The following is a 27,825-nucleotide window of genomic DNA, read 5'->3' on the forward strand; positions in this document are numbered from 1 at the left end:
ATTCACTGGCTTTGAAAACATTACAAATATGACAGTGCAGATGAGATTGCTAAACTATTTATCTTTCTTGCAAAAAAGTGTGAAAAGGTAATTTCATCACATGGCAAAAAAATGCTATATGAAAGTGTCAATTATGCATAAAAGTTTGCTAATCAAATTACATTGACATGAAACACAGTGCCTTTTACAATAGGCCTACATCAGGTGAGGCTTTGTGTAGTCCAATCACATCCCCAAGGTAGTCTTTCATTAGCACATATACCATATCCTTGTCAGTAAAGCTGTAATATGGAGTGAAATCTACAAGGCTATCAACGGATTTCAGTTCAGTTGCTTGTGCCAAATATTTTATATGCCATATAATCACCATCAATACATGAGCGAGATTCAACAGCATCGTACAAGAAAGCCATTGCCGAGAGGAGGGCTTTCATTGAGTAAGCTTGTTCTGCACCATGGAGCTATAGGAACCCGTGTAACTTAGTGATCTTGTAGTGTTTCAGTGGCAGCCAAAATAGTGTTAGTCTACCCTGTTTTCACTAATGTAAAAATTAAGACAAATTTGTTATCATTGAAGAATTTCTGAAAAATCTATACGATCACAAAGTGGGTAAATCCTGCATGTTATTCTCTTATTTCTCATATCTCATATTTTATGTTTTATAGAAACTACGTGAAACGAATAATGCATCCCCCTGTGATTTCAAGAAATTGTCTCTTCTTTGCTAGTGTTTAATCTTGCATCAAGGCATCAATTCTCACAACCAGCTAAAGAAAAATCTTTAGGGTGCGCAGGTGGTCAAGTGGTTAAGAGGGCATGCCACGTACACAGTGGGCCCGAATCCCGGCCGGAAGGACCTTTGCTGCCTGTCACACGCCCCTCTCGCTCCCATGGTTTCCTGTCTATCCACTATCAATAAAAGTGTCTGTGCCTGAAAAAAAATCTTACTTTAAGATTTTATTTGATAGTTATTTTTCATTTTTAAGATATGAATTCTTATAATCTGCTCAACCAGGGACTACAATACTCAAATTAAGGAATTCTGTTTTAATCAAGTGTAAATTTTTTTTTACCCCATTGGCAGATTTTTTGCTCAATACAAGACAATTTGGCTAGATTCAGGATTATTTGGCTTATTTTGAGACCCAATTTTTGCAGTGTGTGAGACGTGTTCCTATCTGGGATACATAATAGCACAAAATATGTGCTCTACAAAGCTAACCTGATGTGAGGTTATGTACTATGTACGTCTTTCTGCTACAACCATTTTAAACTTTTCCTCATCTTGTAGTTTTATCCAGTGTGCAGATACACACAATACTCCTTTACTTTAGTTCTATGAGCGCAGAAACCCACAGATAAAATCTGCAAGTGGGGAAGCAAAATCTAATCAGGGTGAATTTGAGATAGATTTTTACACAAGTTGTGAGCTGCCGTCTGTTTCACATGGATTATCTACACTGTCTGGATGTGTGGATACAACACACTAAATCTGCGCAGAGCCAGATAGAGGGAAAACACACAGTAAGAGAAAAAGACTAGATTCGGATAAAGATGATAATTAGAAAGAAGAGAAAGAGGAATGCAATGAAAGGCTCTGTGTGGTGTTTTAAATTCCCGAAATAACTCTATGTTAGAATAAAACAAATGACATCACCTCAGTCTTGGCAATTAACGTGATGCATCCACACAGATCCACAAAGGACTGGATGATATCCTAATCTGTCTTCCTATGCAGGGATACGACTGATTACTGGCCTGCACTGCTGTTCTATCAGCAAATGTGCATGTTTGTGTTGATTGCCAAGTCTGAGGCAGTGATGTCATTTGTTTTAATCGCATGTACTAGCAGTTTTAGACCATGAAAGGCAAGATTTACTCAGTCAACACAGCCTCCTTTCTTGTCTGTTTTTGTCTTCCTGTCTGTTTATGTATATTTCTATCTGTCTCAGTCTGTTTGTATGACTCACACAGCCCCTCTGTCTCACTGTGTGGAACTAACAAATCCCATTGAATGAACTTTGTGCTGTATAGGGTCACAGGACTATCTCAAGTGCACTCATTTAAATTGGATTCTTATTATTTTCCATTCATGAGAAATGAAGTTCATTCTCAATATGCACTCATATTGCTAAAAGACAGAAACTAGACAATTATTGCTGCTTATAGTTTTCTTTTCATATATTCTGCTCCAACCTTAACACAATTTCAAAATTACAAGTTGTGGTTTTACTGGCATTTACTGTGTTGGACCTATATGTTAGCCAAGCTCAGTGATTCTCAGTGCTGGTACCCCTGGACAGAGCCAGACTAGGTGTTTTCCCCCTGCTTTTCGTCTTTGCGCTGAACTAAAATAACTGTCTGCTGGCTCTATATTTAGCGTGCAGCATGGTATCAATCTTCACATCTGTTCTCAGCAAGGAAGTGAATAACAGAATTTCTAAAAACTGTGGTCGGAAGTCAAACGATCCTTTTAATGAAGGCAATGTCCGGATATAATCTGTGCATTAAACTAAACCATTGATATTGTTTGACTGTTTTATCCTAAAACTCTGAATATTCCACTTAAAGTGACTCTATAGCCTCCTAGTGAACACTTCCCACAGTGCCTGACAATATCACACACCTTTATGTTTTTTGTTTCTGAATGTTCAGTGTTTTGAAGAACTGTCACACTTGAATGGACAGAAATCCATGGTGACGTTTTCATGGCTACTTCAAATGCAAATTTCTTGATGCCTTTCACTACTGACATTTTACACTAACTCATTCTGACATTTTTGTTATTTTGGGAACTGTGGAAATTTGAATTAAACTTATAAATAAGTCTTTGGATTCTAACAGTGTACATGCAACACAAGTTCATAATGATGAAACCACCAAAGATCTGTGGGATTAAAGGGTAGAGTAGCAATTTTTTTCAATTCTGCTGTAAAACAACAGTGTTCATGTGTACATTGACAACATTTTTTCTTGTTGTAATTGTTCCTTCTGTATATTCAGAGACCTCTTCCTAAGGCACTTGCAATGTAAGCAACTGGGGACAAAATCTACAGTCCTCGTTCTGTGAAAAAAAGGTTTCCAAAATTGAATCTATGGGTCCAGCGATCAACATTAGACAAATGAAGTGGGTTTATTCTGTTGTGTTACTGTCCCTCCAAAGAGGGAATGTCATACTCTGAGTCTGGAAAATGCCTACTTAATTTGATTAATTCTAATCTTAAGAACTATTGGATTTTTTTCACAATTTTTTCAGGGATGTTTTAATGGTCAGTATGCACAAGAGGAGTGATTAAAGTAAGCACATGAAATTATAATAATAACATAAAAATGTAATATACATATGGGGATGTTAGCATTGTTTTTAGAAAAAGTACTCACCTATGACTGCAATAAAATAGCATTGTACAACTGTTGTACATCTTCAAGTAGTACCTTTCAGAACATTTCAGATCAGTTTATTGATTCAATTTTGAGTAAACCTGCTCCTCTGTCCATTTATGCTGTTCTCTCTCCAGCTCATTTTGGAAATGTAAGCTATTAGAGAGCACCCTCTAGTGATTGATCCCTGGAAGAATCACTAATTGCACCACACTTATAGACCACAGATGGTGATTTCATTCATCCTGTTTTAGTCTTGTACTTTACAGAGATTTATAAAATATGGTGTCTGGGATTTTTATAAAATTTCTCAAATTGATTCATAACACTTAGTATCTGCATACTGTTGACCAGTTTAACTATACACTGATACATTCTTGTTCCTGTGAGGTTTAAAAGCTGAAATCACAGTTGTTCACATGTGGAAGATATCCTTGCAGGTATAATGTAAATTAGGACTATCTTTTGAACAGAAAATCACACTGGCACCATTAGTTGGATGTTTCACAGAGGAATGCAGGCATTACCTCCAGGCTTGTTCGTAAATTGTTCCAATTTGTTCGATGTGGGCAGCAGGGTGACTCAGAGAAGAATGACTAATGATTTAGTCAGCCATGTAATACACACAAACTATTCCCATATATTTACAGCATACTTTAGACTACATGTACTTAAGTGAGTCACAGTTTCTCTAACTCTTGTAAATGTCCCTGCTTGTAAATTTCCCTACCGTGGTCTAATAAAGGAATATCTTATCTTTCACACAGAACACACACTCTCTTCTTACCATTAGATGGCAAACTTATCAAATTACATCTCCTGAAAACCCTTGAGTGTCACAGTGTAAATTTAGATTGTATATATTCTGTGAAATTAATGAATAGTGCAAGCGCATGTCTTTTTATGTGATCAATTTCATTTATTTCCATCAAGGGAAAGCATACTGTCAAATTTAAATTCAAATATGACAGTATCCTTTTCTGTAATTAAAGTTTTAATCAAACGTGTCAATCTATAGAAAATATAATGAAAGACCAATGCAAGGTCAATTATTGCAATAAATCAATCAAAAATAAGTGACAGAACAAACAGAATACAACAAACAGATAAATCTGGGCAGGTAGAATTTTCTACAAGAAGGCTACACTAAAAAACAGTAAACTAAAAGTAAAAGTAAAATAAATAATGCAAATAATACAAGTAAAATATTAAAAAATTATATATATATATTTGAATTACCATTCTGCAGCTCTAGTTTTGTCTGGCTCTTCCAATAGTTATAGCCATTACGGTCTTCATTGTTTAAAGTCAGAATCATATAAACAACTGACTGATAGCACTGACTCAGTTTGTCAGACTTTTGTCTCTTTAAATATGAAACAATGATGGAATGATCCATTTTGTGATTCAGGTACATTTACACAACGAAAAAACAATGAATTTGTACCTCATTTTATATCTTTAAACTTTTTTCCTCACCTGTTCTTTTATTTTGAAAATACGTGGGCGCTTCCTTGCATTTTTTCATAACATATTTTATTTCGGAAATATCAACCCGGAAAATCCTCACCACACTGCGCGTTGTAGTTTCTTCTTCTTCAGTGACCTGCTCCTGCTAGTTACGCTACATAATGGCGCAGGCTGCACAGAAAGTTATTGCCAAAGTGCCCTCTTTAATCGGTGGTAAGATTATTATCCTTTTTTTTTTAAAGCAAGTATTAACTGAGGTGACGTTAGTGGAGAAAACCACTAGTGCTTCTACAAATTTAACCACTTTATTACTACGTTACTCTGCGGCGTGTTAACATTTGCACAGCTGCAGTGACCTTTGTATGTTAACTTTTAACTCACTTCTCAACCTCTGCAACAGCTTCTGCTAACAAAGTTGTGATATCTTTACTTTAGACGGCATAGTTCAGTACGTTTTAACTTGTCTGCTTCTTAACTACTACCATGGTTTCTGCAAGCTTCAATGACTTAAATTAAGACTTTTGAAATACACCTGTTTCTCGGTCAAAGTGTGAAAGATAAGAATAAAACTGTTTGGCATAATGAGGGCTAAAATTATTTACCAATGTAAAATAAATGTCCAATTAATTTCACATTTTTGTAATTGTCATTCCCCCGTTATTTTATTCTGTTTTTACTACTATGTTTTCATTGCTTATGTACTTATTAGTTACTCATGTAATTACTCATTAATCATGATCTGGATGTGGTTAAGCAACAGAAAACAGTGGATAAATAGATAGATATATTATCTATTAATTCATTGTAAAACGTGACAAATAATTTTGTCCCTTTAAATTATTTTAAATGTAGGATACGAGATGCTATCACTTCTAGTTGCAGTTTTAATTGAACAATTCAGATGTGCCTGTTTATTGCTGCCTTTGTTATGATTTGTATTTTGCACTTTACATTTTGTTTCACACATTTAAGTCTGATTTTGTCTTACAAATAAAAAGATTATCCAGTCTCTTCCTCACAGTGAGGCAGACAGCTTCTTAAATATCAGTATCAGATCTGTACTCTGTATCAGCTGATACCTAAAGCCCAGGTATTGGTACTGAGATTGAAAAAGTCAGATCAGTGCATCCCTTAAAATTAATTTTAAAAATATTTTCAAGATTAACATCACTACTTAAGGCAGGCTGGAAAAATATTTAACCTTTGTGAATTAAATTCAAGACTTTGAAATACCGTCCAAGTTCTTCTTTAATCAATGCTTTTTAAGACTTTTCAAGACCTGCAGATACTGTACCTAAGACAGTTTGTGTTTAATTTATGCAGCCGCTGTCACATACTCCAAACCCCGATTAGCAACCTTCTGGCACTATGCTCGGGTGGAGCTCGTCCCTCCGTCCCCTTCTGAGATCCCCAAAGCCATCGAGGCCGCAAAAAATCTCGTGAAGAGCTACCAGTCCGGGCGTCTGGGACACACCACAGTAAAAGTGAGTCTATAAAAGTCTGAATGATGTGGTTTTCATTGGTAAATGTCTGAATGAATGGACTATTGATTGGCTTAACTCTGCAGAAAGTACACCTGCATGAATTAGAAACAAACTGACACTTCCTCTTTTGGTAATACTGACTGCAGTAATGTTCTCACCTTTTTCTCTGTCAAAAATAAAGAATTGCAACAATTTTGAAAATTGATAATTATTCAGGTCATTTATCAAGCACAAATATTGGTTTCAGCGTCTCCACTAAGATAACTTACAACTTATTTCTGTTTAAAATGATTATAAAATGAATATCTTTAGGTTTTGGATAGATAATACACAGTATTTGAAGATGCCACATCAGGTTGTGGGAAGTTTTGATTGGCATTTCTGACTTGACTGACATTTTATTGACTTTAAGTTAACATATGTAATGTAATGTAAATAACTGTTACAAGATGACACAAAAAGTGCATGAAAATGATCTAGTCTGCATGATGAAATGAGTCAGTTTGTGTTCTGCAGCTGGTAATTGTATATACATGGAAAGGGGCTCATTTTGCCTCTGTATTCATATATTGTTAAGCCTCATTGAAATGTGGAACTGTTTAACACTTTCTCAAACCATAGGAACTAACGTTGGTTTAATTTCTTTTTTAGGATGCCATAAGAAATGGACTTGTGACCACTGAGGTGCTGATGTGGTTCTTCATCGGAGAGTGCATTGGCAAAGGAAGCATTGTTGGATACAATGTCTAAATTTTGCATTGCTCTTTTTTTCCCCTCTTGCACTAATTGCCACATTCTCAACAACTTGCACCAAATTTTCCAAATAAACAGATGTCTATAGTTTGAAAAGTATATTTTGTCTCTTGAGAATTTATTTACAATGTGTAGACAATTTTGGTCATATTTTATTCAAAAGATTTACAAAACGTAAGGAACCAATATGAAGAAACACAGGTAAATGTGGGGAAATATTTTCTACATTTTCTACAAAGCTGAATAATTAATAACTTACAAATGAGAAGTGTCCCTTCATGTCACTTGAAGAGCGTTTGCAAATGCCAACAAACCTCGTTAAGCTGCATATTTTCTATGTAATAATAGACATCTCCTCTCGCTCTCGACTTTCCGAAAGTACATTTAAAACTTTTCCCAAGTATCTGCGGAAAGCTTTCCTCACATCCTCTGGCTCCTCCTCCAGGTTGGAGTGAATAAGTGGAAGTCTGCTCAAATGCGGGGCTGCATAGAGAAGAATGAACTTTAGCTTAGAAATAATAAGCGTAGTTCATACAATACCTTTGTGATGTGCAAGGGGATTACCTAAAGACAGCCGTCCTTCTACTGCACAGCCGGGCTTATGGTGAGCCATCAGCAGACACTGGCTGTCCTGCAAACCCTGGGAGGAGATGAACATTGAATGCCAGGTCTCTACTTCTTTAAGGTGACTTGGAACATCTGGATTAAAAATGATCATCACACCACTGGAGTCCTTCATGAGTGCAGGCCAGCATGATTCAAATCTGTATGAAGACAGTGTAGTTTTTCTGGATTAAGGCATACTAGAAATAAAACATGAATGATGGAAAGAAATTGATTTTTTTCTTCAAAATGTGTTGTTGATATTTAACTTACTTGAAATCCCCTGAACAGTCCCAAAGTTCAAGCTCACATGCCTTGTTGTCACTGCCGCCCTCAAGTTTCGATTCAAATTCCAGTATCCTTGAAATAGGAGAAAACAGCTTTTATAGTAAATTTAAACTGCAGACTTTCTCTAAGATAATGTTATTTCCAATAGTCTCAGGGCTTTAACGAGTTGGGTAAGATGTCTGTAGCAGACGAAAAGCAGTAAAGTTGACACAAGTTTGATACCTGACTCCTTGAGTAGGTCTGTATTCGCCTCCCACATTTTCCGCAGTTGTGTCTGCGAGAAAATTGGCAAGAACTGTTTTCCCACTCTGAAAGACAGACAGATGAGTTTAGAGTTTGTGCATCAACAAATACACACTCAGAAAAGACCCATGCTTCAGTGCTTTTTACTTTCTGATATCCAAATTAATCTGCTGCAACAAATCAAAATCTCAATAGTGACAATGTTCACTGCTTCTTACAGACTGCCAAACATCCTTTACTTAATAAAAGTAGTAAAACCACAATATAGATTTAAAAAACTCCATTAAAAGTAAGTAAAGTTTGCATTAAAAATGTTACTTTAGTTTTGAAGTATTATCAACAAAATATAATTCAAGTATCATTATGCAGGAAGAATGACATCTTTCAGTACTACATTATATTAATGCTGTATTAGTTTGCAAGCGTTTTAATGATCTAACTGGACACTGCTTTATAACTGAGGAGTAACAATGCATTTTATAAGCTAATTAGGTGTTTGCAAAGTAACCAGTGGTCATATAAATGTAGTTTAGGTAAAAATCAATCAATCAAAATGTATTTATATGATACCTTTCATAAAGGCTAGTGTAGTTCAAAGTGTTTTACAGTTGACTGACAATCTGATAATAAGACAGAACAAGTGACAACATAAAGAATGGATGCAGATGATTCAAATGTTTAGATTTTTTTTAAGAAAAAAAAGATAAATAAAAATAAAATAAATATATAAATAAAAATTAGAGAGAATGCATGAAAAACGTTTTTAAATGATAGAGTAAAGAAATAGGTTAAAATAGATTAAAAAGGCAGAAGAAAAGTAAAATTAGATTTAAGAGATAGCGTTGAATAAAAGCTAGACAACAACTGGGTTGAAAAAAATTAAAAAGACAAAAGACAAGAATACAATTGATAAGAAGACAAAACTAGACAAAATCAAATAGAACAAAAATTTAAAACATCAAAACAAATAGAATAAAAATAGACTAAAAAGACTATAAACATTTAATCAAAAGCCAGGCTGAACATGTAGGTTTTTACATTTTCTTCTTGGATGCAGTTGAATAGAAGTTCATGAAATCCTGTAAGTATTTAAAAGCGCACAAACTTAACATGCACAGAAATATAAAGCAAGGGCACTTGATTACTTTGGTGCAAGCACACACGTTTGCTGTCTCTAACATGATTTGTCCCTTTTGAAACCTAAAAACACGTTTGTAAACAGCTAATAGCTAACGATTACTTCTTAACGCAGTATTTAAATTATGGTACAGACGTAATTTATCAAAATTGCACAATAAATACAAGACATGCTGCAGCAGTAAGAGGTCTGTGTTTACTCACCTCATTAGGACCAATCAATAGTATTTTAACTTTGAACATGTCCACTTAACGGAGGTCGAGCATTAGCTGGCTATAGCTAACTTTAACTGACAAAATACTGGCGGACGGTGCTATACCACGAAAGCAAGTCAGCTTAAATAACAGTGGGTTGTATATCTGATTTATGATATGCTGAATGTTGGAGACAGTCGCGCAATTAAATGCTCAAAATGTGCATCTCAATCCTTATACCTCGATGGTTGTACGTACCGCAATAGTAAACTTCCTCTTCGTTTCTATGGTTTCAACAAGTGACTCTAAATTCCTCTTTTCATTGGCTGTTAGCAATTTTAATCAAATCTAGTCCCGCCTATTTTACCACTAGACAACGAATCAAACGCGAGAAAATAACTTGCGTCATTACGTTGCCTCAAGACTAGCCAATCATATTCGACCTCTTAAAAGGGGGCACTTCAGTTTGGAGTGTTTGCAACCGAAACGAGACGAAGCCGTAAGTAATATTTATATTTTTAGTGGCATTGTTTTGGATGTGTTTATCAGACAGTAATAAACATATTGTAAATATCTGTGGTTTTGCTTAGTGGAATTCACAAAATACTTGCTTACCTTAAACAACTCACTTAGCAGTCATATCGACAGTCTGTTGCTAAAGAGTAACGTAAAGCTTAGTTAGCTTGCTTGACCCAGTCTGTAGTCCTTCAGGATAATGTCAAAGCTATGCTAGGCTGTGAAGATAGGATCATTTTAAAGGTCATTTTAGTGTGGATCCGTCCCTCCTCTGTATGTTAACACTAACTTGTACTGTATGTCTTTTTGCCAGCAGTGAGAAGTATGTCTCCAGAGGATGAACTGCAAAGTCTCCCCCTTGGTTACAGCTCTACCAGGGAGGATGTTTCTCTGAGTTGTGGAGATCTAGAGAGCTCTCTGGAGCCGGGGAGAGGGAGCAGGACTCGCAGTAGTCTCCTCACAAGAACCCCAGAGGCTAATATTAGTTGGTGAGGTCCTATTATGAAGCATAAACAAAATAATAAAGATTCCCCCATCAGCAGCTACAGGGCTTCCAGTGCAACTGATTCAACTATTTTCTTCTCGTTGTCATGTTTTTATTTAGTCTGGGAGATTATGCAGAAAGAAAGAGCCCTCTCCTGAGAATATTTGCGGATGCTGAAGCAGCTGCTAACTCTGCAGCCATACAACTTGTATCTTTTAAAGATGCCATGGAGGATGAGTTTGCCGTATGTTTGTTAACAATTTCTACCTATGTAATGTATCAGCATGTTCTAAGATATACAGTATGTTTTGATGTTTATTAACCCAAGGTCCCACTTTGGTGTCTATTTCTTGTTATTAAAGGATTCAAGACAATCTACAGGGGATAAGCGCCGAATTACAAGGCAGAGAGGACTTTTGCTGGAGAAGTTAGAGGATTTCAAACGAATAAATAAGTCCGTAAGACAGAAACTGAAACAGCTCCAAGATGTAGAGGTTGGTTACATTTACATCTTAAATTATACATCAGCAAATTGATACTCTGTCTTAAATCCTTTGTTGAAATCTGTGAAAAGATGGCCTTTTACTTGAACTTGTTTTAAAAAACTTTTCATTTAGGCTGATCGCATTGATGCAGACAAACATATTGACACCTTGATGGAGAGGATCACACAGGCTGAAAATGAAAATGAGGTGAGTGTTGTGTAGTGTTATAATAATACAGTTAGGTAAAAGTGGGATATTTATAGTCAGCCAATCAAGGCACCATCCTGGTAGAAGATTTATTCTGTGCAAGGGGTTAATCTGCTCATGTGAGGTTAATTCCTTTAAATAGTTCTTCAGACAAGTCAGTTGTTAAAAACTAAGCAAGTAAGCACAAATCACAGCCACATTTTGTGCTAAATTGATATAAACACTGAAATATGCATCATAAAGGCATCTGTTGTATAAAATATTAGCTGCATTTAATGTATAAAATACAGCTATAAAGAAATGCTAATTTTACAAATTGAACGCTCTCATTTGTCTTCTCAAGCATTTAAAGAACGATTTGAGTAAGACAGAAAGAAAAGTTGAGGACCTCCTAGATCTGCGGAGAGAAGAGCAGGTAAGTGATATGGATATGTTGATGAGGATGATCTAGTAAACGTACAAAATCAGTGCATTTGAAAGTATCTGTCTTTGTTGATCATCTCAGGAGAACATAAAGAGTGCAGTTCACATGACTAAGTCTGTGGAGGCGACCCGCGCTCACCTGCAGGGGCAGCTACGCAATAAAGAAGCTGAAAACAATCGTCTGACTGTACAGCTGCGGGTGAGACATTTATCAGCCAATTTTTCTCGAGATGAGCTGCTCCTATAGGAACATGTTATGATATACCATGTACTTGTGGGGTTTTTCAGACTCTTGAGAGAACCCTGACTGAACAAAAGATGGAGATTGATGATCTTAAAGGGTCCATCACATCTCTGACTGAGAAGACAGCACAGGACAAAGATTCTCTCAAGAAAGCCACCCGAGCTCAGAAACTAAGAGCTGAGAGATTTGAAGCTGCTATTGAGAAATGTTACATGCAATTGAAGGAAAAGGTATGAAGTCAAAATAGCTGTTTTGGTTATAAAATGGTATCTCTCTTTCTGTTGCAACCATATGGTTGAGTATCACAGTCTGACTTTCAATTCTATTCCTTGATTGGTGCTCAGGATGCTGAGCTAGCTGATGCCCGTTTAGAAAGAGACTCCAGGAGGCGACAAAAGGAGCAGATGACAGATGAGAAAGAAAAATATCTTACTCAAATAGAGGTATTGAAAAGGTTGGTCATTTCTGCTACGCACACACCTTCTGGCACAGTAGAAATTGATACACATGTTGCAACCACCAATTTTAACTCATGTAATTTAAATGTCCACTGAAGTCAAATTGCAGACTTGACAGCGAGGCTCCAGCAGGAGAAGGATGAGCTCTCATCAGCTAATGAAATTGTGATGCAACGGGTTGAAAAACTCGCCGCTGAAAATGGAGACTTGAGCGTCAATAATGCAAAACTCAAGGTACAAGTTGCCAACCATTCAACCGTTTAGTTTGAGTTTGAAGCCAATTGTATTCTACATGAATAATATTTTTGTTTGATTCACTTCACACTAATATTATATTTAAGAAAGAGGAAAGAACCATTTAACTCTCTGATTTTTATTTCTATCACCAGAAATTATTTTCATCTTTGTGTAATTGCAGACGTGTGTTGATCAGCTGGAGCAGCAGTTTGCTGATTGTGAGGCCTCCCTGGTCGAAGAAAAGATTGTATCTGAGGAGAGGAAACACCAAACTGAACAGAGCCAATACCAGGTTGACATTTGCTCATTCATTTTATTGTTGTTATTGGGTGTTTGATTATTATGATTCAGCAGCTGTAGTACTTCATAGTTTTCAATTCTAGGCAAGAGCACATCAAATATGATTATACTCTATCTATATTGTTTATAGGTTGCAGAGCTTCAAGCTGAGATAGACAAAATGAGGATAAGATATGGAAATATTGTACAAGAGACGGAGAACACACGAGATGGAAGACATGCAGAAGTTGAAAAGGTAACCTCAACTCTTCATATTACAGTTTGTTTTTTTTTAAGAATTTTTCTATTAATGTACACCAAGCTTACTGACTATTTAACACTCTTTTTTTTATTTTAGGTGGCAATTTTCTTTATTTTGCTCCTTTTTTAATTAATTCTAACAACAATTGCGTTCTTTTTCTAGCATGCAGCACTGTTTCACCTGCTTCTGGCCAGATGTTCTGTTGCTTAACAACACAAAACCTTTACACAGGGACCTGCATTTGTTTTGGCAAACAACTAATCTTCCTCATTGGGCAACACTTCAACTAACAATGTGCAAAGCTCGGCCAAAGGATGATTCTTGCCATATTTTATACGCATATTTTTGCAGTCAGATTTCATGGGTCTTTAGGCTAATGTTTTGTCTGTACCAACACCCCACTCCTTCTGCCATCCTCTGGAGCCCAGGTGAGGCAGGAGCTGCAGGGGCGTGTGGAGGAACTGACGGCTTTCCCTGAGTTACTGAGTGCAGCTGAGCAGAGTCTCTTCGAGTGCCAGGAGAATCTGCGACGCTCGGAGAGGAAGTGCTCAGAAAAGTCAGAGTCCATTAGGCAACTGCAGGTTAAGGTGTGCAACACAAGCCTTGGCGGTCAGAGGATGTAAAATGCAGTCATATCTCTACATCTGACCACTAGGCGGTAGTACAACCCCATGTGTCAGTGGACGTGTCTTGTACTCGATCCTTGCTTGAGTTGGTCTTGATGTTGTGGTGAAATTTCTCTGATTGCAGTGAACATACTTAGGTAGCAACCATCTGTACCCATTTGTAAGTATTTTGTGCTGTGTGAGCCATCTACATGTTCTTTCACCAATTCAAACTTGTCGAATTGGTATCTTGAAAACAGCCTATTTTTGTGTGTGCTAGGTTGTGGCAAATGGTGTTAAATGGGCTGTTATGTGATGTGATGTGAAACCCTCCTATCTGTTCCATTCACATGTTCCCAGTGCAGGTGTTCAAAACAGCATATCTGAATTTTAAATCTTACATGTACAGATGGAGAGTCAAACAAAAATGCTGAGATCATCTATGGACATGAAAGAGTCCATTCATGAGGCCAATTTACAGCTGCAAGAGAAAGTGAATTCCCTTCAAAAGTAAGGCACACACTTATGTTTTTTAACTAGAAGTCAAATGTTTGTCTCCTTTGTACAGATTCAGACATAGAAATTGTTTAACTCTCTCGTGTATGTGTTGGTAGGAAGATGGACCAGCTGCATCAGGAGAACCTGGAGCTTGTACGGAAGCTCGCAGCTCAGGAGGAAGCTTTCAGCTACAGTAACCGGCAGCTGGATAAACGGTCGTCAGAGTGCCAGGCCCTCAGCCGGCAGCTGGAAGCAGCTTTATCAGACGTTAAACAACAGGTACAGTTGTTGTTGCTGAAGCTAAATTCTTTGACTTTACACATGTTGTCACCCCGAACAAGAAATATGACAATGTAGTGCTTTTACTTGATGTCAACCCTCTAGTGTGCAACTGTCTACCGGGTTGCTGTAAAATATAATTTATTGACCTGGTAACCTGGTAATTTGAATGCTAAAACTGGAACTGCATTGTTCCAGTTTTAGCATTGTATGACACTCAATTCAAAGTTCAAACTTGTGTACCTCCTCAGGTTTGAACTTTATAGTACTCATTTGTGACATATTCATATAAATTGACGTCTGTTCCACCACCTCTGTCAATGATTGATACAACAATAGATCCTGCAAATCCACTTCCTGATTTTTTTTAACTGTATGTGTCCTGTGCTTTCTGTTATAAACATCCAGTCTTACTGCACATCTTTCCAGAAAAACAGGAAGTTACATGGTTTAATTTTACAGTTACAGGTAATTTCCATTTTTCTCCACATGTCCAGGTCAGTAAGGTAAAAGACCAAGCTGTTTCCAGAGAACAAATCCTTCAGACCAAAATCCTGGAGCTCGACGCAGAGAAGAGCAGAAGGGATAACGAGCTGAGGCTTCTTCGCCAGAGCAAGCAGACTGTGAGTGTCCAGAGCAGATAAACCAGATGAATGTTACATAGATTTACTGACATGGTCAGTTTGCACTCAGTTTGACGCAAACCAAGATAGTATGTGCAGAGCTAAATCACTGTGTGTGTGTGTGTGTGTGTGTGTGTGTGTGTGTGTGTGTGTGTGTGTGTGTGTGTGTGTGTGTGTGTGTGTGTGTGTGTGTGTGTGTGTGTGTGTGTGTGTGTGTGTGTTTGTGTGTGTCCATCTGCAGGCAGAAAAACAGTTCGAGGTGCGTCTAAAAGACCTGCAGCTCAGTCTGGACCAGTCAGAGAGCCACAAGCAAAGTATTCAGAACTACGTTGATTTCCTCAAAAACTCTTACAAGAACATGTTTGATGAGGGACTGCCCGCATCGAGTTTGGGATCTTCTTATTTTCTAAAATGACTGAGGTGAAATCTGTTTGCCTTTTATTTTTGTTTGTTTGTTTTTATCATTATTTATCACTATTTAAAAAATCAAGATTGGAGGCAATAATTTATATCACTTTTAGAGGAAGTGAAAGTTTACTTTTGATAGATTTGAACTATCTTTGGATATCTACTTCTACATGTGTCATATATGGAAGGCAACTGGTGACACTTTTTTTGCGTGGAGAGGATATCAGGGAACTCTGCTGTAGTTGTGACACATGCTGCTTTAAGTTCATGGTCCCAAGAGAGACAAAGAGCCAGTTGCATAAAAATGACTGATCTGCTGCATAAGATTGCATAATGAGGAAGACCATTTTATTTCAAGTCACCAAAGGCAGCCACAAACTATCTAAGCTAAAACAGGCTAACCTCAACTACAGTAAGTTGTATTGAGTTATGAATTAACTCATAACAGTGAAACAGTACAAAAACAGCATTTCTTTAATGACACTTTTACTTTTTAAACATTCATTTAACATCTTTAGTTGTACTTACTGTTGTAGGATTTATTTACATCAATGTGTCTCTAAGCATTACTGAATAATCTTCTATCAAACAGCAGTCTTGAGCTGGTGAAAATTGATATGCCACTAGGTGGAACTGTTTTGTCAGCCATTCTCTTCTGAAATGTCTTTATTTTACCCAGTTTGTTGTGTCAGTCAGTTTTACCTCAGCCTCTAGATCAGTGTGACAGATAAAGTGTGTAAATGATTTTGAAAGACCTAATCTATCTTTGTGCAACTGGCTGTAGATTAAACTTGTTTCTTGTCACATTTTAGCTTTATATCCATATTTTCTAGCCATGCACACACCTGCTTGTCAAAGCTATAATTAGCCAATGCAAATGGTGCTTGAAACTTGTGTAACATGATGTTTGTGCATCTGTTCCAGTCAAGTTTGGTACAATAAACCTTGTTTTCCATTGTGTTCCACTTAAGACCTTCTGTAAATATGGGAAGTTTTCTCTAAAATACAGAAATGTTCATTACACCGTTTCTCTGCTGCTAATGAAAACAAGCTTGTGTTTTGATAATGATCACATGAATCGGTGTGTGATGTACACGGAGTATGTTTTTATTCTAACTCTCAGCTGGACTGAGATAAATGGTGCTGAAAATCAGTTGTGAAACTCATACCTCCAGGGCTACAAACATAATTACCAAGATACATGCAACACTGTGACATATCCAGACTACTTAAAGTCTTGTTGCTGATTAATTCTCATGCTTTTGAAATCCAAGGCTTAGGTGCCCATAAAAATAAAGGTGCTGTGGTACGAAAAGGTGCTTTAATATGTTGAAGAAGTTTAGAATGACCTTAAAACTGAGAAACCATGTTTGTCTTTGACTGTACTTGGATCTTGTTCTGCTGTTGTTGCTTGACTTGTGCTCTCATACTGTATCTATGGTAATAAACTACCAAGTGTCCAGACCAGACTCTGATGTGTTCTTGCTGCAGACATATTCCCCCGAATGAGCAGTGCTCAGGTTCTCAAAGACAAAGGTCTATTGTACTCTCTGTCTGGGGATGGAACCATTTCATCTCTGTGTGCGTCAGTACCTCTGTTTTTCCTTTGCTCTTGTTCTCGCTCTCTTGGTCTTGCCCGTTTACGTAATTCTGTTGATCACACTTTGGGAATTTGCTTTTTTTCAGCTGTTTGCTAGAAAATAATCTTGCATCTGACTTGGCAGTTTAGTTGATGTCACAATTCAGCACCATCATGGACACACCCTGAGTTTATGAGCTCATTAGACTCAAATGAGTTGGATGACCCATTTGTCCTTTTTTTCAATTATCAAAAACAAAAAGAGTGTTCACTGAAAACATTTTCTAGGTCACATACTGTAGGCTAATTGATGTGTTTACTTTGTTCGAAGGAAAGTGAAACCCTGCATATTTGTATTCACACGAAGTCTGCTTCTAATTAAAATTAGCAACAAAACACCAATCTGCAATCCATCATGCTGATTGTAATTTAGATTGAGGATTGTAATGTTTTCACTGATGGAATAAAATATCTCTGTGGACAGTTTAGATTATCTTTGTAAGTCTATAACTGATTTTTTAAGCAAAACAAAATGATCCAGCTTGTGCCCATTCCTGTCCAACAGCAGGAAAAACACTCTGAGGTTTACATTACAGTCATTCCCTGAACTACTCACTGTCATGTAGGTCCTCTCAGAAGTGGGTCAGCCAGATGCAGAAGAGACAGTATGGTTCATTTCCAACTGAAAACAGTCACAACAGACCTTGAAGACTTTTTATCCCGATTATGGCGAGCCCCAACCTTTAAAACTTTTGCTATTTTCCTAAAAATCAAACTATTAGACATCTGAATTGTTTTATATATTTATTTGTGAAAAATTAAAACATGAAATTGACACTGTGGCAGTTAACCAGCCTATTTACATACAGTGCAGCATGTTTCCAGCCTTCAGTCATATTTCAACATTTTACATAAGTAAGCAAGAGTAGAGAAAATTATAGTTAATGTACAATGTCACATGATTAAATATAAAAACACATAATTTCTTATAAATAAAAAAAGAATAAATGTAATGGTGTAGCTGCCATGTGTATTTGTATGTATTGTCAAGACAATATTAAATGTATGGTCAAGATAATATTAAATATATATATAAGTATATACATATAAAAACACATTTTAGTTTAACTAGAAAAATAAGAATTCTCACAATGTAAAATACTGGCTTCTCAAAGAAGCAAAAACAAAAGGCTCCAATTTTATGAAGCAAAATCGTGAACAATATAGTTCATTAAATTCATCCTACAGATGTCTGTGAGCTCACAGTTCAAAATTCACTTTAAGTTTCTTCTTTTTCCCTTAAAACTTTGCCTTTACTTTACATTTTCAATTTGTGGATATCATTGAAAAGTCTTGCAAGAGCGTGCGGCTTTTCATTGCGGCCTGAGCAGTCGAGGTTACACTTGCAGGACTGGATCATCATCACCATCCTGCTGAGGGTCTCTCCATTTTTGCATCGGAAGCGGACAGGTAACGTCTGGGTGTGGTGAGGCCTGCAGCACTGCCCGTCTGAACAGGACCCGCAGTACCTGGGCTGGAACTTTTTCAGGCTACGGCAGCCTGCATGGGACAGTCTAACTGGACGGCTTGCTTTCTCTATGTGGTTACATTTCTTACCATTCTGTTAGACAGAAGAGATAAAAGCATGTGTTAAATATAACCTGGAAGTCCTTGAAATGCAATCCATGCCACAATAAGTACAAACAAAAATGTGACGAAAATCTATCTTTACAAATCAAGCCTAATATCAGGATATAAATCATTTGGGGTGTACCTTCATTATTTGGTTGCACGGTCGGATTTCACAGATTCGAGTCTCTTTCACTAGTTTGCATTGGCTGTTGCTGTTGGTCTCTCTCGTGGACACTCCAGTACCGCAGGATTTGGAGCAGGGAGACCAAGCTGTGGTATGAGACACACACTTGACTCCACTGGCCAACATGCGCCCCATTGGGAGACTCCTGAAAGCTTTTGAGAGAAAAAAGAGTGAGTTTAGTAAAAAAAAAAAAAGTAGAGACAATAATTAATTAACAGTGTGAAAAAATCTTTGACAAAGAGGATTACCAGTAAAAAGAGCTCACCAGGTAAAGATTTCATTTCTCCTCTCCAAAAAGGGGCCGGCTCATTCTCCATGGTGAGGTCATGTTCAGATGGTCTGTCTTTGTGGTGCTTTTTGCTGTGTTTCTTCACCACAGAACTCTCCGTCTTTCCTTCTTCTGGGCAAATGAGTTGTTCACAGCATCGCCCCGGTACTTTGACCAGCCTTGGCTTGGCACAGCCCATGTTGGGCAGTGGGAGTTCATGTGGGCACAGGGACACACACCCAACAGCACCGTCCAAGCAAGTGCACTGGTGCTTGCAATTTGGTTGGAAGGTTTCCCCATTCTGGTAAATCTTGTTGTTGTACTCACATGTTCTTCCATCAGATTTAGCTGTTTCAGAGAAAAGAGAAAGAAGTGGGTTTTTAAATGAAAAGTGCAAATGGGACAAAGTGAGTAATTTCTTTAAAAAAAAACAGAGCAGAACAGAAGTCACCGTACCTCGACAGATTCCCCTCGCAGAACCATATCCACCTCCAAAGTTGCACTCCAGTCCCTTTGTGCGGTCACATGGCTCTGTCTTGCTGCAGTCTTCAAAGAGCTGCCGTGCACAAACTTTACAGCACCCGCAGTCATCGAGCATGAGACTAATTCCTGCTGCACATCTGGGCAATTCAGAGGGGCACCGGCAGTCTTTAGGGCATGATGCTGACACCTGAGATCAGACACAAAATCAAACATTTCTAATCAAAAATTTGCTTCCAGAAGTGGTCATCTTACAACAGCTAAAGAGACAACTCTTCAGTGAAAAGTGATGATTTCCTCACCAGTGAAATGCAGAGGATCACGAATGCAAAGACTTCATACATCTTCAGAAGTTGAGGCAGTCTGTCTTCAGTAAAATAATCTTTCTATGAAACAACAAGTCACAGCAGCAAGATAAACTTGCTGAAATGTCGAGTGCTTGCTCTCCCTCTTTTAGAGTCCCCCATCTCCTTTTATACCCTCCTAGCAGATCTGACGTATGTGCGGGCTGAAGAGGTGTCCCGAAACTATGAGAGGAATGCCTCCCCACACAACCTCCCATCAGCCCATAAGAACTTTCCCCCTCCTCTCCTCTCACTCAGCAAGCCAAGAACCACCCTGTCCAACTCCCATTCTTCCAAGGCTTTTTTTTAGTTTAACAATGCAAGTTTCATTTTTAAATCTGTTTTATAGAAATAACTCAGCTACCATGAAGACAACCACTGTCTGAAACAAGTTATTCCTAACAAAATATAAAAACCTGACATGGGCAATGTCTTATTGCATGTTTTGTACCGCAAACTAACAGTATATTATTCATGCAATACATTGTTTGCTTCTACATACATTGCTTTGTTCCTCTAAATTCCACCACTGCTTTTAATCAGTTTGAATAGTTTTAAAACCCATACATTTGCATCGTAACTGGATTATATATATGCTCTCTTGTGATGTTTGTGAAAGTTGTGTTATTATGTTGTTATATATAACAATATAATATATTATATTATATATAACACTGTATTTATATAGCCTTTTTAGCCAGTTGGACTAAATCTCAATTACATTTAACTGGTTAAACTGTGGGGGGGGGGGGGGGGGGGGGGACATGTACTGATAACATGGCCTGTGGTTACGTAGGAGAGAGAAAAAACAGACACATTATAAGGGATTTAACATCGGTGCACCACAAGTTCTGACATAAATATTGAAGAAAAGCTACATATTTCTATGACCAACTGGATTTATATCTTGGATGAAGTCAGAAATGTGTGTTTAGACTGTTTCACATTGTCTGTGATCAGTATATGTGCTTTCTACATTCTAACCTTGCTAGTGCTAAAAGTCACAGATGAAATCCATGTCACTCACCTATCAGGGTTGCAGATGGATTAGAGTCTGTTTGAATTCAATATTTCAAAAGGGGTACGAGGGCTTCCTGGAATGTTTGAACCCTTGGATTACTTTGTCCGGCCTGAATGAGAGCATCCAGAATGAGAAACACACCAAAAAGAGGAGAAGAAAATGAAAACTTGAGCAATGCCTGAAGCAACATTCCACTCAGGATGAACATTGCCGGTTTCTTTGAAATGGCTGCCAGGGTAAAAAGCATCTTCCTCTATCCACATCAAAGAACAATGAAAATTATCAGGGAAAAAATTCCTTTCCTTTCATTATAACCTGTGAGAACAAGAGACTGAGCGAGCCAGACTGGCACAACCTCCTCTCTTATCTAACTAAGGTTACAAAGGGCCATTTTGAATTAGTGCCAGCTCAGGCAGATGAAGAGCGAACAAGCGTGAGCTTGGTGCATTCATCGACGCCTGGAAATTGCTGACTGTTGTGGTTTGGAGTGGAAACTTTTCCCTCCAAAGCTATAATATAAAGAATTTGCAGAACCATGTTAGGTAAGTGGAGATTTGGACAACAGTATAGCAGGCAGCTGGAAGACTCAGAAAGGATTACAGTTTCACCATATAGGAAAGTGTATTTTAAACTGACCTTTATCACATTGCTGTGATCAACCAGACCGTTCTGTTCCTTAAAACACAAATGTCTTATCCCCACAGAGCAGCATGTGAGAGTTAGATGAGAAGATTGGTTCAACAAGAGTTAGATGGTGTGACTATATCTTGGCAAACAGTGGCCAAGTGCAGTGACTTCCTTCCAGTCTTGTCATCACTGTGAGGTAGCCAGAGAGCATTGGCTAACTTTCCCCTGCAACATCCTGTCTTTATGCTAAGCTAAGCTAATTGCCTCCTGGCTTCAGCTCTGTACTGAACACGCAAACATTGAACATCAACACTCTTTTCTGAGTCTAGTCAAGAAAGCAAATAAGAGCATTTTCAAAAATGTTGAACCAGTAATTTAACACAGAGGTATGATAGTGGTATTTATCCTCTTACCCTATAACTCGCATTAAAGAAACCAATTAAGCATATTTACCAAATTGTGAAGTTTTTCATTCAACATCAATAGTAATGAAACTGTTTACATTATGTTACATATTTATAGCCATCATCTTGTCCATGAGAAGATATATTATCATCCACAACAAATACACTTGGATTTATCTATTAAAATATGTTATACAACATGAAGTTACTCATCCTGAATATCATCATAATAAAGGACAGGGATTTAAGCTTTATTACCCAATTTTATCTTATTAAAATTCATTCACATGGAGGACAGTCGAGTTGGAAAGCTGTGTGGGCAGACGGGTGATGGGAAAAGCAGAAACAAAAGTAAGAAAGTCATTTTCTGATACTGTACACATTCCCGGAAAATAAACAACAGTTTCGAAATCTGTGCCACATGAAGAGAACGGAAAGGCATTTATAGCTCCCCGGTGGTACTTACTGTAAAACCACAATGGGTCTGAGACAAGCTTGTTTTGGCTGTTCTATGAGAGTGGGTCACACACTGTAAGACAGACAGGAATGTCTGTAGTGGCTGCACAGATATGATTGCAAATCCAGTTCATGACATCATTTGTAAAAGTTTCCATTTCTTTTAGCCTTTTTCCCTGCAGGGACCTCTCATGAGTCTGTACACTGTGTTCGTCTGAAACTCTCTCACACAGCTGATTCGGCATTATTTCCAGGCTGCTGTACTCTGCAGTTAGACAGAACATGACGAAACAAACCTGACAACAATCTCCTCAGGGGCCACTTCTCCTCAAACAGTTTGTGGCATATTGTGATGAGAAATAGAAACCAGAGGCGTTTGACAAATGCTTCTTAGTTGTATTCAAATGTCTTTTTACAGTGCCTTGTGTTGCTTTTACATTTTGTCTTGATGCCTTTTGTTTTATGTAAAGCATTTTGAATCGCCTTGTTGTTGAAATGTGCTGTACACATAAACGTGCCTTGCCTTGCCTTGCCTAGAGGAAAGCAAAATCATACACCATTTTTCAATTTATTTCATGGTTACTTTGGTACCTTTCAGGCATTTCATTTAACTGTGCAGTCATGAAGACAACTTGTCCTCTTGCTGGGATTCTCACCTTTTCCTGCCAAACCCACAATGATCCTGCTTACTGCTTGGGTCAGATATCATCTTAGATTTTGCCAGGTATAAACAGGGCCTTTGTCATCGTATAGACAATACTGATGATAATTTATCAGAAATCTCATTGCGAAAATATTTTATGAAAGCAATCCCTGAAATGTTATCAAAATATTGATATCAAGGTATTTGGTCAAAAATATAATATTTGATTTTGTTCATATCACCCATCCCTATACCTAGGTAGTTTTTTAACTTGACTATTTCCATTTGATGCTAATTACAATAATACTTTATCTCCACAACATGTATTTGGCAATTACTGTTTGTGATTAATTTCCAGATTTTACTTAAAATTAATAAAATATGATGTGATATTCTTGAATCAACAACCCGACAGTATACAGAGAAATCAAGAAGCTCAATAATTATGAAACGCTGCTCACATGTCTATGCATCAATAATAATAATGCAATAATATGATATACTGTATTTAATAATAACATAAACTTCTAAGAAAGGGTATTCAGCCAACATGAGTACTTCAGCTTTTGACACTACATCACTGATACAAATTTTGCTGATGATACTTTTATACTTTTACTTATAACCACAATACTAATGATTACTTTCACTTGTAAGACTACTTTCACATTGTGAATTACCTCCACTCGAAGAGTCTGCACATTCACACAGGTGTTTTCAATTATCCTACATGATTACACCTCTGCTCAGGTTGAAGCTGGGCTGGCAATGGAACCTTTTCATGGCAGATATTTTGATTTTATTTTTGATTTGTTAAAGCAGGTGTAAAAAAACCCATTACCGATGGCTCCATTCAAATAACTGTCCCAGTAACTCATATCAGTGAGTGAACATGCCCAATTCCAGAGCACTGCAACCAGCCCTCATAAATGGAATGCAGCCGTCACTCATGTTGTTCATTCCACCTGTGCTTTTCCTGCTTTGACAAGTTAAAATGTCTGCTGTGAAAAGGGTCTATTACGTGAGGTCAACAAGTTGAATGTACCAGTAAGAATCATAAAGGTGTGTCACTTTAAGTGGTGCCAAAGGAGAGTCACGGAGATGTCAATCATGCACTGTCTGCACACATGCAATAGGGCAAAATAAGTGAAAAACATATGTGTAAGTGCACCTTACACCAGGTGAAGGGGCCTTTAATCAACATATTTGTGTACTTCTTTTCTGCAGCATTCAAAGTAATAACCAGGTAAATTAAATTGATCCGGTATAAGTGACAGTCCTGCAAAAAATAAAAACTATAAAAATCGTAATGTTTGATTCAACTTTATAAACTATTATTATATAATAGACTACAACCACCAAAGTGACCCTTAGGTTTAATCATCACTTCTCTAGAACGCACACTAACACAGGACTGGACATTATAACTTTCATTGAGGTGTTCCAAGGTTGTTGTAAACTGCATTTAAGTTAATGATATAACATATTTGATAATATAACACTGAAAATAATGATTGTGCAAGAATGAATACTTTTTAAACTTTAAGAAAAGTTTTCTAACAATATGTTTCTAATATGTGTACATTTTCCACCAAAGTACACTCAGTTGCCAGTTTATTTTTCACTCTTTTACGATGATGTTAGAAACAACATTAACAATGTCTCAATGACAATGGCTCTATTCAAGTATAGTATGTACTATATACAGTGTGGTAGCATGCACAACACCACAACCCTGAAACTGAATTAGCTAAAAAAGGCCTTTAGGTACACCTAGCAAAAAAAGACTGCAGTCAAATAGCCCTGCAATAATCTCTTGTTTTTGTTTAAACTGAGAGGTCCTGATTGAACTTTATAACCATTTCGGAATCTGTTATTTTAGGTGTTGTTAATGTGAGGTGTTTCTAATATTTATATCAGTGAAGGTAGACTATATACTGAGAATACTTGTTATGAACACATGAACTATATTTTGTCCAGCTGTAACATACTGTATATGTTACATGTCCAGATGCATGCTTTAGTGTTAGGATTTAGGACAGTATCAAGCATTAAGGCTTCCTATTAGTAAGTGAGGGCTAACAGAGTTGAAGCAGCAATACCAAAAATACACACATACACTCACTGAGCACTATATTAGGAACACCTGCACAATCAAATGCAAGTTTCAAAAAAGTATGTAAGACTTATGTAAAACTGACTGAAAAAAAATTGTGTTTACGGACCAAAATTGACCCACGGGATAATATTTGCCCACCACTGCTGTTTGTGAAATGGACTGTGGTTTGTATGATGAGGTACAACAGCGCCACTCAGTGGTATGGATCAGAAGTGCACGCCACCTGTCAGGAAAAACTTGATGGCACTTAAAATCAATCACCACGAGTCACTGTGAGGAAAGTTTAACAGACTTATTTTATTCTGCTATTGTAAAAGAAATGTAATCTCCAGTGTGCACTTGTTTTTCTTCACATATACCTTCTGAGATGAGCTCTGAATGTGACTCCGATGCTACTTCTCTTCTCGTGTCGACGTAAACCGACAAAATCAGGAAGTCCGGGGTTTTTTTTCTTCATTTTTTTCGCTTCATGAAATGCAAAACTTCAATGGACAGTGGACACACAGCATTTCAACGCCAAAATAATGACGCGTAACATTTCTTAACACGTGATTTTCATTCATTAATGTCGTGTCTTTCGTTATAGCTGGCTTATTAGCTCGTTTTTAGTCGATATTTGTTACCCGGAACACCTGGATTTTCACTTTGAGGGTGAGAGGGATGGAAGCTCCTCACCTCACTGAAGATGAAATGGCAGAGATTAAAAAAGACGTGAGTATGAGACTTCTGCCGAATTTGAGTTATAAAAAAACGTATCTATCTGATAAGGTAAGGTGTGTGGATAATACAGATAGATTTGTAGCCCTGTTAACACTTTTATTTGACCCTGTTAAATGTAGGAAATACCCCGCCACACCCTCTCTGTGCCCTCATTATTAACCCATATGAGCATAATAATGAGATTTCATAACACTAACTGAAGGTTTAGTGCACTTTTTCTGTAAATACTCAATCTGTCAAACTCATTACCAGACACTGCTAGTGAGGGCAGAACCAGACCAGGCTACAAGTGATTTTAGGCCATCTGGTAGTCTTTTGTGATTATTAACATCATAGTGTTTGATAACCTGCAGATTATCAGTCTTTCCTGACCCTGTGAAAAAGTAACTCCTCCAGTTCAGGGCCTAAAGAGCTCATTTGTTCTCATTTTGCCTCTCCTATGTTCAAGATTCAAGACAACTTTATTAATCCTTGAAGGGCAATTCATTTGACAGCTCGCACCACAACACACTCGTACACATAAATAACAAGATAAAACACAGAAGAAAGAAGAGTTGGCAGCTGTATGCAAAATATGCAAAATCAGTGTGTATAATGTGGCTGTGGATGTCTAGGTGCTGATCCGGATGCGGCACTACCTCTGCGACAAGATCCGAGCAGAACGCCATCTCGACTTCCTGCGCTCTCGCAGGATCTTGACTCGGGATGACGCGGAAGAAATCAGCTGCAGGACCACACAGACCAAGAGGACGGCAATGTTGCTGGACATCCTTGCTGAGAACCCCCGCGGCCTTGATGCCCTGATTGAATCCATACGAGAGATGCGTGCGCAAAACTTCATCATCACCAAGATCACAGATGAGGTGCAAAAGGTCAAAAATGAGAAGCTTGAATCTCTTAAAGGTCAGTAGGCCAAACGTCATAATTAAATCTGCTGTGTGTATATATGTTTGTCTCACTTTTTCTGTCTTTATCTTTATTACTCTGCAGCAGGGGCTTCCAGTTCCTCATCTGACAACAGCAACCTCAGCTCTCCGAGCACAACCACCGACCTCTCCAGGACATTTTCAAACGACTCCACCATGCTCTTCCACCCAGATGGAGAACGAAGCCCCTCCAATTCAGACGCAGCAGCCTCTCTCAATCTGCCATCATTACAGAAAGGTGGAGACTTATCCTCCGTGGCTGGTATTAGCCTCGCAGCTGCTTCATCCACAACCTCCTCTAGCCTTCCCAGGCCTGGAGATCCAGGAGCTCCTCCACTGCCAGATGAAGTAATGATCGAACCCCCTGCCAACATCGACACCGGGACACCTGGGTGCACCAGCAGTGGAGGGGACCCAAACTTCCAGCCCCTCCGGTCACGTTCTCTCACTCCCACCTCACACAGGAGCATCTTTTAGGTTCACATCACGATAAGACAGTTCTCATAAAGTTAAAGGGATAAAGTCTTCATCCACTGGACTCAACTCACATTCAGACAATTTCTCATTACTCTGTTTACTGTTTTGCTGCCTTTTGATTTGGAAAATTGTAAAGAAATGCTCCACATGAGATAAAAACTACATGTTTTCCATATCAATCAGCTCTTGAAGACAAACTACCCACAATTATTCGATGGGGCTGGGTATTGTTGGGTATTTCCCCCCCTGCTGCCTACATAATAGCTGAGTTTCAGTACTGAAACCACTTTTGGATATCTTACTACCTTACTATTTTTCTATAAATGTCCTTTTTTTACTTAACAAAAGAGTTAAAATTCTCAAAAGTTAAATTATGGTTAAA

At 37.7% G+C, this 27,825-nt stretch overlaps 5 protein-coding genes across 5 annotated transcripts; 3 read left to right on the plus strand and 2 right to left on the minus strand.

The window, feature by feature from the left end:
- The first annotated feature begins 4,930 nt into the window (after nucleotides 1-4,930).
- LOC128368823 (ATP synthase subunit g, mitochondrial-like) lies at nucleotides 4,931-7,188 on the plus strand. The gene is made up of 3 exons (XM_053329707.1): nucleotides 4,931-5,065; nucleotides 6,176-6,336; nucleotides 6,988-7,188. The coding sequence occupies exons 1-3, from the start codon at nucleotides 5,014-5,016 to the stop codon at nucleotides 7,084-7,086; spliced, it is 312 nt and encodes a 103-aa protein (XP_053185682.1). The 5' UTR covers nucleotides 4,931-5,013; the 3' UTR covers nucleotides 7,087-7,188.
- Nucleotides 7,189-7,311: 123 nt separating this feature from the next.
- ift22 (intraflagellar transport 22 homolog (Chlamydomonas)) lies at nucleotides 7,312-9,803 on the minus strand. The gene is made up of 4 exons (XM_053329706.1): nucleotides 9,565-9,803; nucleotides 8,203-8,288; nucleotides 7,966-8,052; nucleotides 7,312-7,853 (listed from the first exon to the last, which is right to left on the minus strand). Exons 1-4 carry the CDS (start codon nucleotides 9,601-9,603, stop codon nucleotides 7,619-7,621), a joined length of 447 nt encoding a protein of 148 aa, XP_053185681.1. The 5' UTR covers nucleotides 9,604-9,803; the 3' UTR covers nucleotides 7,312-7,618.
- Nucleotides 9,804-10,395: 592 nt separating this feature from the next.
- Nucleotides 10,396-16,235, plus strand: LOC128369127 (outer dense fiber protein 2-like). Its single transcript, XM_053330095.1, has 16 exons — nucleotides 10,396-10,559; nucleotides 10,676-10,799; nucleotides 10,918-11,049; nucleotides 11,173-11,247; nucleotides 11,591-11,662; nucleotides 11,753-11,869; nucleotides 11,959-12,144; nucleotides 12,259-12,368; nucleotides 12,471-12,606; nucleotides 12,791-12,901; nucleotides 13,040-13,144; nucleotides 13,579-13,737; nucleotides 14,165-14,265; nucleotides 14,370-14,532; nucleotides 15,030-15,155; nucleotides 15,397-16,235. The coding sequence occupies exons 1-16, from the start codon at nucleotides 10,396-10,398 to the stop codon at nucleotides 15,568-15,570; spliced, it is 2,055 nt and encodes a 684-aa protein (XP_053186070.1). The 3' UTR covers nucleotides 15,571-16,235.
- A 2,225-nt stretch (nucleotides 16,236-18,460) lies between these two features.
- LOC128369655 (CCN family member 1-like) lies at nucleotides 18,461-20,050 on the minus strand. The gene is made up of 5 exons (XM_053330734.1): nucleotides 20,009-20,050; nucleotides 19,683-19,896; nucleotides 19,224-19,574; nucleotides 18,917-19,110; nucleotides 18,461-18,763 (listed from the first exon to the last, which is right to left on the minus strand). The coding sequence occupies exons 1-5, from the start codon at nucleotides 20,048-20,050 to the stop codon at nucleotides 18,461-18,463; spliced, it is 1,104 nt and encodes a 367-aa protein (XP_053186709.1).
- A 5,754-nt stretch (nucleotides 20,051-25,804) lies between these two features.
- bcl10 (BCL10 immune signaling adaptor) lies at nucleotides 25,805-27,825 on the plus strand. Its single transcript, XM_053330024.1, has 3 exons — nucleotides 25,805-26,031; nucleotides 26,655-26,943; nucleotides 27,031-27,825. The coding sequence occupies exons 1-3, from the start codon at nucleotides 25,981-25,983 to the stop codon at nucleotides 27,441-27,443; spliced, it is 753 nt and encodes a 250-aa protein (XP_053185999.1). The 5' UTR covers nucleotides 25,805-25,980; the 3' UTR covers nucleotides 27,444-27,825.

The sequence above is a fragment of the Scomber japonicus genome, chromosome 12 (genome assembly GCF_027409825.1).
Source record: "Scomber japonicus isolate fScoJap1 chromosome 12, fScoJap1.pri, whole genome shotgun sequence".
NCBI lineage: Eukaryota > Metazoa > Chordata > Actinopteri > Scombriformes > Scombridae > Scomber > Scomber japonicus.